This window comes from Meriones unguiculatus, chromosome 16 (genome assembly GCF_030254825.1).
Source record: "Meriones unguiculatus strain TT.TT164.6M chromosome 16, Bangor_MerUng_6.1, whole genome shotgun sequence".
Classification (NCBI taxonomy): domain Eukaryota; kingdom Metazoa; phylum Chordata; class Mammalia; order Rodentia; family Muridae; genus Meriones; species Meriones unguiculatus.
Genome location: NC_083363.1, coordinates 58,745,816 through 58,758,634, shown reverse-complemented (window position 1 = coordinate 58,758,634; position 12,819 = coordinate 58,745,816). Strand labels below are relative to the sequence as shown.

Sequence of the window (12,819 nt, the reverse complement as noted above, 5' to 3'; positions counted from 1 at the left end):
ACTTTTAAATAATTAGCAGTTATCCTAAAAGCTAAAAGGATCTGAGTTATTTCTGACAGTTTTGTTTTTATTTTTGCAGGCCAGTTGGAATGCCAAAGATGGAAAAGGTCTATTTACATAACCCTAGTTCTGAAGAGACTATTACGTTAGTATCAATATCTGCCACAACATCACATTTCCATGCATCATTTTTTCAAAATAGGGTAAGTTTTTACTGAAAATATTTCTTTTGTTTGAAATTGAAGTTCTGCGTTTTTACTAATAGCTTTATTTTGCTATAGTTAAAATCTGTTTCTAGTGTTTCCCTACTTTCTTGAATATCAGTTGTTTGTTCCTTTATAAGATTTATAATTTCTATCCTTAAATGCCCATTGATTTCCTTCAGCAAGTAATAGTAACTGTTCTAGGAATCTTAAGCACTCTGAAAAAAACTCTAGCCTTTGCATAGCTGGTTCTTTCGTTTTGTTTTGTTTTATTTTGTTAGTTTTCTCTGTAGCTCTGCTGTCCTGGAACTTGCTCTGTACCAGGCTGACCTTGAACTCAAGAGATCCTCCTGCCCCTGCCTCCCAAAGTGCTGGGATTAATGATGTGTGCCACCATCTCTGTCTGAACAGCAGGCAGGTCCTCAGCACTGGTAAGGTTTCTCATGCTGTGTAGTGTTAGCAGAAGCCCAGTGGCTTAAGCTGGTTCTCAGGAACATAGTGTATCATGTAGCCTGGGCTCAGCCCTTGCATGCTGGGAGGCTCTGAGTGCATCTTCGGATCATTCGGATCTTCAGTGGGATTAAATAAATCAGTTTTATTTAAATATTAAATAAATCAGTTTTGGTTGCAGAACATTTCCTTGCTGACCAGCCCCTCACTCAGCTTGATGGACCCAGCAACAGTGTCATTCCCTTCCTGCACTCCTTATCTTCCTGGTTGCTGCCTCTGCCCTTAGTGGCGTAAAGTCATGACAGTGGATAAGGACCACCAATGTGGTCAGCTGACCTGAATTACACCTGGAAAAAAAGTCCTTTTTCCCATAGGCAACCACAAGTGTCAGACCTCATTGTAGTCACAGTCATGGTTGAGTTCTGTGCACCACAAGTATCTTCTCAACTTTTACTGATGCTGTCACTTGTAAGGTGTGTGTTGTTATGTAAGGAAGAGCCTTTCTGTTCAAAACGACAGAAGATGGAACTCAAGGATTTTTGTTTCTATTTTAATGAGGAGATACATTAGGCTTTAGTATGTAGGCTTACAACATAATGAATAGGCAATATGAGGAGAGAGTAGAGGAATGGATTCTAATTTCGTCTTTCCCAGGGGTTCACTGGCTGTTGAAGGGCTGTGACTAAGAAAATAAGCAGCATCTTTTCTAACATATAAAATACGTATAAACTGCTGGGTAACTTCAAGTTTTACAATTCTCCTTTCTAAAATACTGTTTCATTATGTGTCATTGGTAGTAGCTTCTAGGGTTAAAAAGTGGCTATGGCTTTGGTTTTTGTTTTGTTTTTTACTCCCCTCTTTGGAAGCTTTTATAAATAAAGGGTTTGAAAGTCAGCATATTGCTTTTTTTCTTTTTACCTAAAAGATTTTTTCACAATTTTTGTTTTGTTTTGTTTTTTGTTTTTCAAGACAGAGTATCTCTGTGTAGCCCTGGTTGTCCTGGACTCCTTTGTAGACCAGGCTGACCTCGAACTCACAGAGATCCACCTGCCTCTGCCTCCCAAGTGCTGGGATTAATGGTGTGCGCCACCACTCCCAGCTCACAATTTTTATTAATATATCAGCAGTCTTAAATTACAGAATTCTGGGGGGACTCGAGGTCTCAAAGGATTTGCCTTAGTTGTGAGTAACTTGCAAGAGCCCAAAGATTGGCCTTGTGTGAGTCTTCCCAGTCTAGTGATTTGCCTTATACTTGGCTGTGGTGCACATATCGAAATAGCTGCACCAGCTTCTGTTTGGTGGTAAGTTTACTTCTCTGAGTGTCTTGAATTTTTTAACCAAATTAGCCCATCTGAGTTTTTTATTGATGCATTGAGGCCATTAACATTTAAACTTGTTATTGAGAGATATTAAAGGGTTATTATTTGGTTTTTGTTTCCTCTTAGTATTAAGAGTTTGTTGACAGCCAGGCACAGTGGCACAAGCTTTTAATCCCAGCATTCAGGGAGGCAGAGGCAGGTGGTCTCCATGAGTCCCAAGCCAGCCTGGTCTACAAAGCAGGTCCAGGACAGCCAAGTCTACACAGAGAAGCCCTCTTGAAAAACAAAAACAAACATACAAGCTAGGAGTTCTTCCTAGCTTGCCTGTGATCATCTGTTCCCTCATGGAATTTATTCTCTCAGAGTTATAATGCTATAGATTTTCTTCTCTCTGTGAAGAGTGTTCTTTTTGAAGCTCTCCTGTGGTGCTGGCCTAGTTTGTTTGGTCTTGAAATGTCCTGATTTCTCCATCAATTTTAAAAGCGAGCTCTGCTGAACAAATCATCTTGATTATTTACTTTACAGGCTTGAAGTGTTTGTCCCATACTTTTCTCACCATCGGGCTGCTGAAGCAAGAGCCAATACCTACTCTGATGAGTTTCGCTCTGTACATGTGTTGGGGTTTTTTCCTTCAGCTCTCACTGTATCTTTGCTTTGTGATTTTGATGTCTTGACTGTGTGTTCTGGAGTGCCACGTCTCTGCTTGTGCTCACTTAGACATTAAGTGTCTCTTGCATTCCAGTGGTTCACTTAGGAGGTTTTCCACCATAATTTTATGAAGTAGGTTCTCTCTGCTTTAAGCTTTCCTCTCCAGTTCTTTACCTCAAGGATGCTTAGGTTCATTCTCTTAATCATTTGCTAGAGTTCTTGGTTGTTGCCATTGAGTTTGCTTATTTCTTTAGTGGCTGGTTGAATGTGGTATCCCCAGCCTCATGCTCCACCCTGAGACTCCTCCTCCTTCTTGGGCAAGTCTCTCACCGATGCTTAGCACACTGTGTTTTGATACGTAGAGCTTTTCTTTTCCAGTAACTGTATTTTCAAATCTCAATTTTCTTGCTGATGTTCACTTCCCTTTGTTGATTTCCTCTTCTTTGTTGCTGTTTTTTTCTCTCAATCTAGAATTGATTTCTTTAGCTCATTCATCTATATGATTGATCCTTTGGGGCTTTTTGCTTTTCAGATATCCATCAGATGCTTTAGCTACTTTAGTATCTGATTCTGACTGTTGAGGAACTGTGACCTTTTGGAGGAGTCATGTTTCTTCACTTTTTTATGGTTCTTGTGCCTCCGTGTTGCAATTCGTGCATGTGTGTTTCACTATCTTTTTCTATTTTATTTGCCGTATATCTGCCAGTTACTGATTTTCCATTGTTGGCCATATAGCTATAACATTGCACATGCACCATGAGTTGGAGAAGACAGAGATTTTCCTTTTGCTTTCCCAGTTGTTTGTCTTGTAGCCAGTAGTGCTGCACTGACTCTGTGGTTCCTTCCTCAGCATTGGCCACTCCATCCCCCATCTATAGGTGCCACTTTCCACTAGTTTTGGTTCTGTCAGTGATTGGTGAACCATCAGTAAACCATACAGTAGCCAAATGCTGTGACATTCTGCTGGTCCCCCCCCACACACACACAGGTCAATAGGTACTTCTTTTGGGGAAGGGGTGAGCTGTTTGTGGAAGGGGATTATAGGCAACTGAGCTATTTCCTAGGTGTGAGAAGGCATAGATTACTTTGCTACCACATCCTGGTCACAGAGGAATTCAGACAGGAACTGGTTCCACTGTAATACTTTTCCTTCCATGGCTGAGCTGGTGAAAGACTCTGCCTTTAAACAGCTTCAGTCCATCATTGTAAGGGACGTACTTATGAACATAGGGTAGTTAGCAATAACTAAGAATAAGCTTCTCTGTCTCGTAAAATGACCAGATTTATTTCTCAAAAAGACAATGTTCATATATGGAAAGCATTTGCAATAAAGGGCAACAGGCAAAGGTTGATTGACATCTTTGGGTTTTATAAGAGTCCCTAGTTGCCAGTTCACCAACAAATATGATGTCCATAATTAGGGTATCATCTGGTTCAATATTGGTCAGGATGAGCTTCCTGGCAGTAGGAAAAGCTTTGTTCCTGGCCCCATTGGAAATTAGCTGCCTTTCTAGTCACCCTGTTGAGGGTTTTATAATAATCTGTAACTATGGTATGTGATTTCTCTGGTGTGCCAACACACCACTTAGGAGCTGTGTGTGAGATTTGTCCCTGCATGGTAGGATTAAAGGCGTGCAACACCGCCACCTTGTTCACTGTCACTCTAGAATTTAGAGAACAACTGATTCATGAGATCAGCCTGCTCTGCTGGGATTAAAGGCATGGGCCACCACTGTTTTGCCCAAATATTTTAGCTTAGCTCCAAGTCATTCCAACAGCTGGATGACATTAATGGTTACTTTTCTTCTCTGGTAGCATGCATAGCACCTTCCAACCTTGTGAAAGCTAGCCAGTAGGTGAGTACAGCTAGACCTTTTTATGTTCCGTGCCTCAAGAACGGGGTGTCCTTAGCAGTAGGGTCTTGCCATCAAGGTCTGGATGATAACCAAAAGCACTGGTTATAGCTTATAATGTTTGGGGGAGTATGGAAACCTGTTGCCAATAACTCAAAAAGAGGTGTCCTGTTCCTGGTGCTGGGGCTTTTATCTGCTAGCATGTGGTGTCTAGTTAGGGTACTGTCGCCAGTTATACGATAATTCCATTTAAACTTTTTATATGCATATATATACATATATGTGTGTGTGTATAAATACACACGTGTGTATATATATCTACAAACGTCTTTTAAGACGTTTCTACAGTAGAGAAAATGGCTTTTTCAAAGGGCTTTTAGTATTAGTTATCCCTTCCCATTTTCCCTCTGCTACCCTGCCCTCCCACCCCCACTCCTTTTCATCCGTGCTGCTCCCTTAACTCCTTCCCCAGTGCTCTGTCCCTTCTTTTGAAAGATCCTCTCCTCTAGTTTCCTGACCTCTGTCGTGTGGAATAGCCTTGTTGTTTGTTAAGCAGATGCTTCTCCTTCACCAGGCTACGTGGAAGCACAGGCCATTTACCAGCTTTCTCAGAGGAGCCCTGTGTTCCTTTAGCCCTGCCGCAGTTTGCAGATGTGTAGTGTATAGTACGGAACTAGAGCATGTATAATGCCATGCATAGTTGAGTTCCTCATGTCTTCTCTCTCTTCACACATTCAAAACCAGTTTTCCCTGGGAGTGGTGGCACACACCTGTAACCCCAGCACCCGGGGAAGCAGAGACAGGTGGGTCTCTGTGAGTTCCAGGCCAGCCTGGTCTACAGAGTGAGTCCAGGACAGCCAGGGCTACACAGAGAAACCTTGTCTGGAAAAATCAAGTAAATAAAATCAGTTTTGTGGATCTGAAGTCCCAGCTTTTATTTTACATATTTTAGTGACAGTTTTCTGCATTCTACGTCATCAGATTTTACCTGGCTTTATTATTTTTACTTAACTTGGATTTCATTTGCTCTTTTTCTAGTTTCTCAAAGCAGAAATATAAATTGTTGGTTTAAGACCTATGTGTTCAAAATAAGTATGTAATATTATAAATTTTCTTCTAATTATTGTTGAAACTGTTGCTTATACATTTTAATACGTTGTATTTTCACTTCGTATCAATTCAGAATATTCATGTTACCATGTGACTACTGAAATGGCCAGTGGATTTTTTAGAATTGTAGGAAATTTACCAGACTTAGCTTCATTTTTAAATGCAGGCTCAGGGTGAGTTCTTTCTAGTGTTTATACCTGGAGGGGTACTGGACTCCACTCGAGCCTACACTCAGCCCTTAACAATGAGTGTAAGTTGAGGTGAGTCCTTTCGCACTCTGGTGTGATCGCCCTGTCACCATTCTCTGCCATGACGAGATAGTATTTACATTCTATCTCTATTTGGATGTGTTCATCATCCATCCATTTTGTGTGATGTAGTTAAGAAAAGTTAGGATATTTGGGGTGGGGGTTGTTGCCTCTAGTGTAAGAGGAATGTGCTTTTTACCTTTCTTCATCGTAGGATCAAGCCAGAGCCTCAGTGCCGTATGTGTTGAGCTGGAATTTGGATAGCATTTGTGGGTTCTCACAGTAGAAGCAACATGAGAGAGACTGGCAGCTTTGCATAGCAAATGCTCCTAAGGCTGTACTGTAGGCAAGACTGTAGCGTTGGTTAGTCTTGAGTTTCATGAAACAACCTCTGTTATTTTGTTGTAATAAAATTCCCTTTTACTGATTATGATGGTATTCTCAGTCTACAGGAAATAATAGGAGTGAACTTCTTTCCTAATTTAAGTTGCTGGCAGCAGTGGGGGGACTGAGGCCCAAGCTTCTTGTCTGTAGTACAACTGTGAGTCTGTTAGAAAGCTCAGCCTCGGTCCTGGGCTGTTTGTTTTGGGAGCTGACAGTGCGCAATTAGGCACTTCATTCCGGTTTACTAACCTTTGAATGAGCAGAGTCCAAAGGAGCTAAGTGTTAAACAGGGCTTTACGGCTGGCAAAGGACAAAGATAGGCGATGGCGTCTTCTATTATTATTTTCTTTGTACAACAGTGCAGCTAACTTGAATGTTACATATTTAGGGGAAAAGCTGGTTTGTGGAAATTTGTTTGTAGAACTTTAGCTGTCTACTGTTGGTCAGTATGTTCTGACTCTTTGATAACCAACTTAACTCTCTTGCTTTTCTTTTTCAGAAAATTCTTCCAGGAGGAAACACATCATTTGATGTAGTTTTTCTTGCAAGAGTAGTGGGAAATGTAGAAAATACTTTATTTATTAATACATCTAATCATGGGGTGTTCACTTACCAGGTAAGAACCAGAGCTTGTGTTTCCTTTTCCCTACAGATGTAGCCAGCAGATACGATAACCTTCAGGAGCCCACTTTGTAAGCTCTGGGGAGAAGAGCAAACACAGGACGTTAGACTCAGGATATACTAAGGGTATTTACACTCACTGTAGCGTAGGGTTTGTGTTTTATTTGTTTGCATTTAATCTGTTGCTTTTTGTTATTGTTTGCTTGCTTATAGTACTAGGAAATTAAATGAGGCTCTTTCATATGCTATACACCAAGCAACGCTCCTGACCACATGTGTTAACTTAATGAGTAGACTGTTGCAAGAATGAAGGCCATGGGTCTTCCTTCTCATTAACAGCAGACTCAGGCAGTCATGGCCAGTCTGTCTTTTCCGATATTCATAATCAGGTTGTTCTTAAGGTGAACTTCACTGGCCCGCCGTATTCTAGTGCGCTGTCTGTACATTCCCACACCTGGTTTTCCTCTAAGTCTTTGTCCTAAATATACTTCGTCTGTCTGCATTTCTTGGCATTGCTCTGCTCTTTCTCAAGCTATGGTTATTGGCTGTTCACTCTTCCCCAACACTTCTACAGTCTGTGACTCACTCTATAATCAGAGCAAATTTTAAAAGAATCTCTTGTCTACAGATTTTAGTATGATTATCCTATATTATATGTCTAATACCCACTTATAAGTGAGTATATGCCCTGTGTGTCTTTCTGATTCTGGGATATCTCACTCAGGATGATCTTTTCTAGTTTCCACCATTTGCCTGCAAATTTCATGATTTCCTTGTTTTTAATTGCTGAGTAATATTCCATTGTGTAAATGTACCACAATTTCTGTATCCATTCCTCAATTGAGGGACATCTGGGTTGTTTCCAGGTTCTGGCTATTACAAATAAAGCTGCTACAAACATGGTTGAGCAAATGTCCTTGTTGTGTACTTGAGCATATTTTGGATATATGCCTAAGAGTGGTATAGCTGGATCTTGAGGAAGCACTATTCCTAATTTTCTGAGAAAATGCCAGATTGATTTCCAAAGTAGTTGTACAAGTTTACATTCCCACCAGCAGTGGAGGACAGTTCCCCTTTCTCCACATCTTCTCCAGCATGTATTGTCACTTGAGTTTTTGATCTTAGCTAATCTGATTGGGTGTAAGGTGAAATCTCAGGGTGGTACACCTAAAGAAGCTAAGCAGAAGGAGGACCCTGGGTAAGATGCACGATCCTCATTCAGAAATGCAAATGGAATAGACATCAGAAAAGGGAGAAAACAGGGAACAGGACAAGAGCCTACTACAGAGGGTCTCTGAAAGACTCTACCCCGCAGGGTATCAAAGCAGATGCTGAAACTCATAGCCAAACTTTGGGCAGAGTGCAGGGAATCTTATGAAAGAAGGGAGAGATTGAAAGACCTGGAAGGGACAGGAATTCCACAAGAAGAGCAACAGAACCAAAAAATCTGGGCTCAGGGATCTTTTCTGAGACTGATATTTCAACCAAGGACTATTCATGGAGATAACCTAGAACCCCTGCACAGATGTAACCCATGGCAGTTCAGTGTCCAGCTGGGTTCCATAGTAGTGGGAACTGGGACTGTCTCTGACATGAACTCAGTGGCTGGCTCTTTGATCACCTCCCCCTAAAGGGGGAGCAGCCTTACCAGGCTACAGAGGAAGTTAGTGCAGCCAGTCCTGATCAGACCTGATAGGCTAGGATCAGAAGGAAGGGGAGGAGGACCTCCCCTACCAATGGACTGGAGAAGGGGCTTGGGAGGGGATGAGGGAGGAGGCTACAAAGTAAATAAATTATAATAAATAAAAAAAATTAAAAAAAAAGAATCTCTTGTCTTTACAACATCTGCCCAGCACTAGAGTATGTGCCATGAGTATAGGCACATTATTTAGTAGTTTACTCTTGAACTGCATGTGTGTGTGTGCGCGCGCGCGCGCGTGCGTGCGTGCACACGTGCCTGGCACATCATAGACGATAAACAGTTGTCATTTGAATAGCTGCTGAACCCTGTTAGTCACGGGTAAGATGTTCCAGTGTGGGGTTAATCTGAGCCTGGCCTTGGTATGAGGATTGTCTGCGTCCTGCACCATCTCTTAATGGTTGGACTGGGAACCTTTTCAGCTACCTGTTTGCTCCTCTGTACAGTCCATGGTCTGCTGAAGGGCTGTTGACATCATTCTAGATGCACAGAGTAAAGCAGATCTGTGCCACGTCCTCTCAGAAGGTTGTCAGCATGTCTCACATCAAAATTAGATCAGCTGTTCTTCATAGATCAAATAGAGTTGTAACTAGGAAAATGCTAGTTTAAAAAGCAGCTCAAAAGCTTCTTATTTCCTTTTTAAACAGGTATTTGGTGTTGGGGTTCCAAATCCGTATCGGTTAAGGCCATTTCTTGGGGCCAGGGTCCCTGTAAACAGCAGCTTTTCACCCATCATAAACATACACAACCCTCACAGTGAGCCTTTACAGGTGAGTTTCTGAGGGTAATTTTAATTTTAATCCTCATTTTGGTGGGAATTAGTGCCTAGCATGAAATCTCAGTCTGTCACAGTAGCCAAAACTATGTAAAATAGTAAGATTTTATAGGTGGGCTGAAGAGATGTTGGTTAGTCTATCGCTGTTTTAAGTATCATCCATTTTTCTCAGTCTTTGTTGTTACTTAAGTTATCTTCAGTTTGAATTTAATTTTTTGACCTCTTTCCCAGTTACTCGTTGTTTGTTTGTTGAAGGTGGGGGTTGATATAGACCTCACACTTGCTAGACATTCTGCTAGACATTTGTGCCAAATGGCAGGTAACAGTACCCAGGAAGACTGGAACTCTCGAGCTGCCAGAGTGTATGGCCCTCCCCAGCACACACAAAGAAAAGCAAGCAAGCAGAAAACCCTTTCAGCTTACATTAGAATTTTGAAGATTTTATTGCTTTGTTCTTTCATATTCCTTTCTGGAAGACTTTTTATGAAAAAACAAGTAACAAAAGTTTTCCATCACTTTGCCCCAAATGTATTAAAGTTAATAAAATGTCTTTGTTCTTTGTAAGATATAGAGTTAACTGCCATTAAGGGAAAGTTCCTGTCATCTTATGCATTCTCTTCCTTAATGTTTACTCAATAGAAATGAAGGCAAGAGTTCATACAAAGTGTCCTCAGCCAGTACCTCCATCAATTTTATGTCACCCAACACTGTGGCGCAACACCTGTGCAATCTAGACATGCATCAGTGAATGAATGTAAAGCAAAAGGGTTATGAGTTCAAACCACCTATAGCAAGATTGTGTTGCAAAATAAAAAACAAAACAGAAAGCAAGCTGAATGAACTATTTATATAACATGGTAAATCTCAAAGTAATTACATTGAAAGGAAAACAAAACAGAACAGGTCAGATACAAAAGTACATACTGTGTTTGTAGAAAACTCTAGAAAGGGGGCTCCTAGGGGTGCCTCCATAGATGAGGGTGCTTGTTCCTCCAACATGAGGACCTGAGTTCCAATCCTTGGCACCCACCTAAGGACTTTGGCATGGCAGAACTTGCCTGTAATCCTAGCAATGGGGAAATGGGGTCAGGCTGATCACAGCTCAGTAAGCCAGCCAGAAGATCTGAAAGGGCAGCAGGCTTCTAGCCCAGCGAGAGATCACCTCACGGCAGTGTGGCAGCACAGCGTTCTGCTCTGGCCTCCTCATGCATGCACATAGGTTTGTACACCCACACACTCACAAATGGATGCACCACACACAGGCGGGGGAAAATCTACAAAATACAAAGAATCTGCAATGACAAGAACATATTTGCCTGGGAAGAGGAGGCCATAGAGGGAAACAGATAAGCTCCAAAGGGTACAAGGTAATTTTTGGAGCAGTGCCTATGTATGTATGTGTATATATATTTTCTAAATATTCAGTGTATGGCCTCATGTCTATATGGAAGAGTTAGCATTCCCAAGTTATACAGTATGAATATGTGTCATTTATTATGCAATAGTGATGTTTCAATAAAGCCATTTTTTTTAAAACATTAAGCAGAAGCCTTCATTAGGTTGCCAATAGAAACCAAACATCTTTGTATTAACTGAAACATAGTAACTGCACATATTCACGGACCACGCTGACATTTCAGTACACATTTACAGTAGATAATGAAAAATTGTGAGTAGCTGGCTTATCCATCACCTCCTACTCTTGTGTGTTAGAAACACTTACAGTCATCTCTATGGTTTTTGAATACTCAACTAACTATTGTCAAAAGTACTTATCCTACATGCTGTAGGCATGAAAAGTTTGTCCTGCCCAGCCTTGCGCAGTTGGTTGCACATTAGGCGGCACACACCTTTAACCCCAGCACTCTGGGAGGCAGAGGCAGGCAGAGCTCTGTGAGTTTGAGGCCTACAGAAGGACAGGCAAGGCCACACAGAGAAACCCTGTCTCGAAAAACCTTGGGGGGAGGAAAGAAGGAAGGAACGAAGGAAGGAGAGAGAAAGAGAGAAATAGAAAGAAAGGAAGAAAGAGAGAGAGGAAAAAAAAAGGAAGGAAGAAAGAGAAAGAGAAAAAAGAAAGGAAGGAAGGAAGGAAGAGGAAAAGCTGTGTGTTTGGTCCTGGGGTTCAAACCCAGGGCTTTGCACATGTTAGGTGTATATACTCTCATCTCCGAAACCAAGTATTCTGATCTTATTTGAATTGTTGATGTATCTCAGAGTATTTATCTTCTCATTGTTTCACAGTTCTGGTGCTTATTGGATCTACCACTGCATCTAACTATATATAAAATTTGATGTACATGTAATTTTTTTTTTTGAGATGGTCTCCTGTTGCCTAAGCTAGCCTCAGATTATGCAGCTGAAGATGACCTTTATAACTAAAAATTGCCTCAACATCCCAAGAGCTGAAATTATAGTCAGGTGCTGCCACACTTGCCCTTAAATTTATGTTTCCAACACTTCATAATTTGCATGTGTTTTTATTTGGGAAAAAAAAAAAGAAAAGAAAAGTTTCCTGTTGCTTCCTAAAGTCTATTTTCTGAAACTACCCTGCCTTCAAATTTGCTTCTCAAAGATCCCTTCATTTAATTTAAAGAATACTGTTGCTTCTGCGGGTGAGGGTGCTAACTGCTTGGAGCCAGCAGCCCACCTGGGGGGGAGTGGTTCCGGTCACAGCCACTGTGTGTGCTTTGTTCCAGGTTGTGGAAATGTACTCCAGTGGAGGAGACCTTCACCTGGAGCTCCCCACAGGCCAGCAAGGAGGGACCAGAAAACTGTGGGTGAGTGGAGACACCGCCCGCTCCAAATGCTCACGGGCGCTCGGCCATTTGCTTAATGGTCCACTACCTACCGTATGACAAAATGCTGGTGGTCTATGGCAAGAGGATATTCAAACCAACATGGTGATCTTTTGATATACAACCTGAGGAGTGGATTATGAACATAATAAATTGAAACAATATAAACATGAAACCGTTTACAGAATGAAAAGAAACAAAGTAGTTGTAGTTAAATAGTAATAATGGTTCAACATAAAAGGAAAAATGGGCAAAATTATAAACTTGATCTAATTTATGATTATTTTTCAGATAGCTTTTCAGTATATAAAAAGGTAGCATTTTTACATAAAAGTTAATCTTGTTAATCTGTTTGAAATAAGACACTTTCAGAAAATATATCCAAAAATTTTGTTTAAAGAAAATGTGCATCAAAAACATCTTTAGGTGCAGGAGGAAGGGATGACCAGATTTAAGAACACTGGCCCTCTAAGTGGGATACAGTTCCTAACTACTACATGGATGCTCTGAGCCATCCTTCCTTGGCGTTCCAGGGGACACAGCTCCCCCTCCTGGCCTCCACATACTCCAGGGAAGAATGCCTGCACAGACGTGCAAGCAGACAAAGTGCCCATGCACAGAAAATAGAAATCAATCAATCTTTAAAAAATCAACCTAAAAACAGGATGGTTTTAAAGAACATATATGTATAGAAGTATCTGTCAGAGGATATAT

The 12,819-nt window shown here is 41.1% G+C and overlaps 1 protein-coding gene across 2 annotated transcripts in view; it reads left to right on the top strand.

The window, feature by feature from the left end:
- The window catches only part of Tmem131 (transmembrane protein 131), a 135,548-nt gene that overhangs the window by 74,340 nt on the left and 48,389 nt on the right, over positions 1 to 12,819 (top strand). For both annotated transcript variants that reach the window (XM_021631574.2, XM_021631573.2), the window contains exons 5-8: positions 80 to 203; positions 6,715 to 6,831; positions 9,183 to 9,305; positions 12,007 to 12,087. In XM_021631574.2, coding sequence (XP_021487249.1) covers positions 80 to 203; positions 6,715 to 6,831; positions 9,183 to 9,305; positions 12,007 to 12,087 — 445 coding nt within the window. The remainder of the gene's footprint in view (positions 1 to 79; positions 204 to 6,714; positions 6,832 to 9,182; positions 9,306 to 12,006; positions 12,088 to 12,819) is intronic.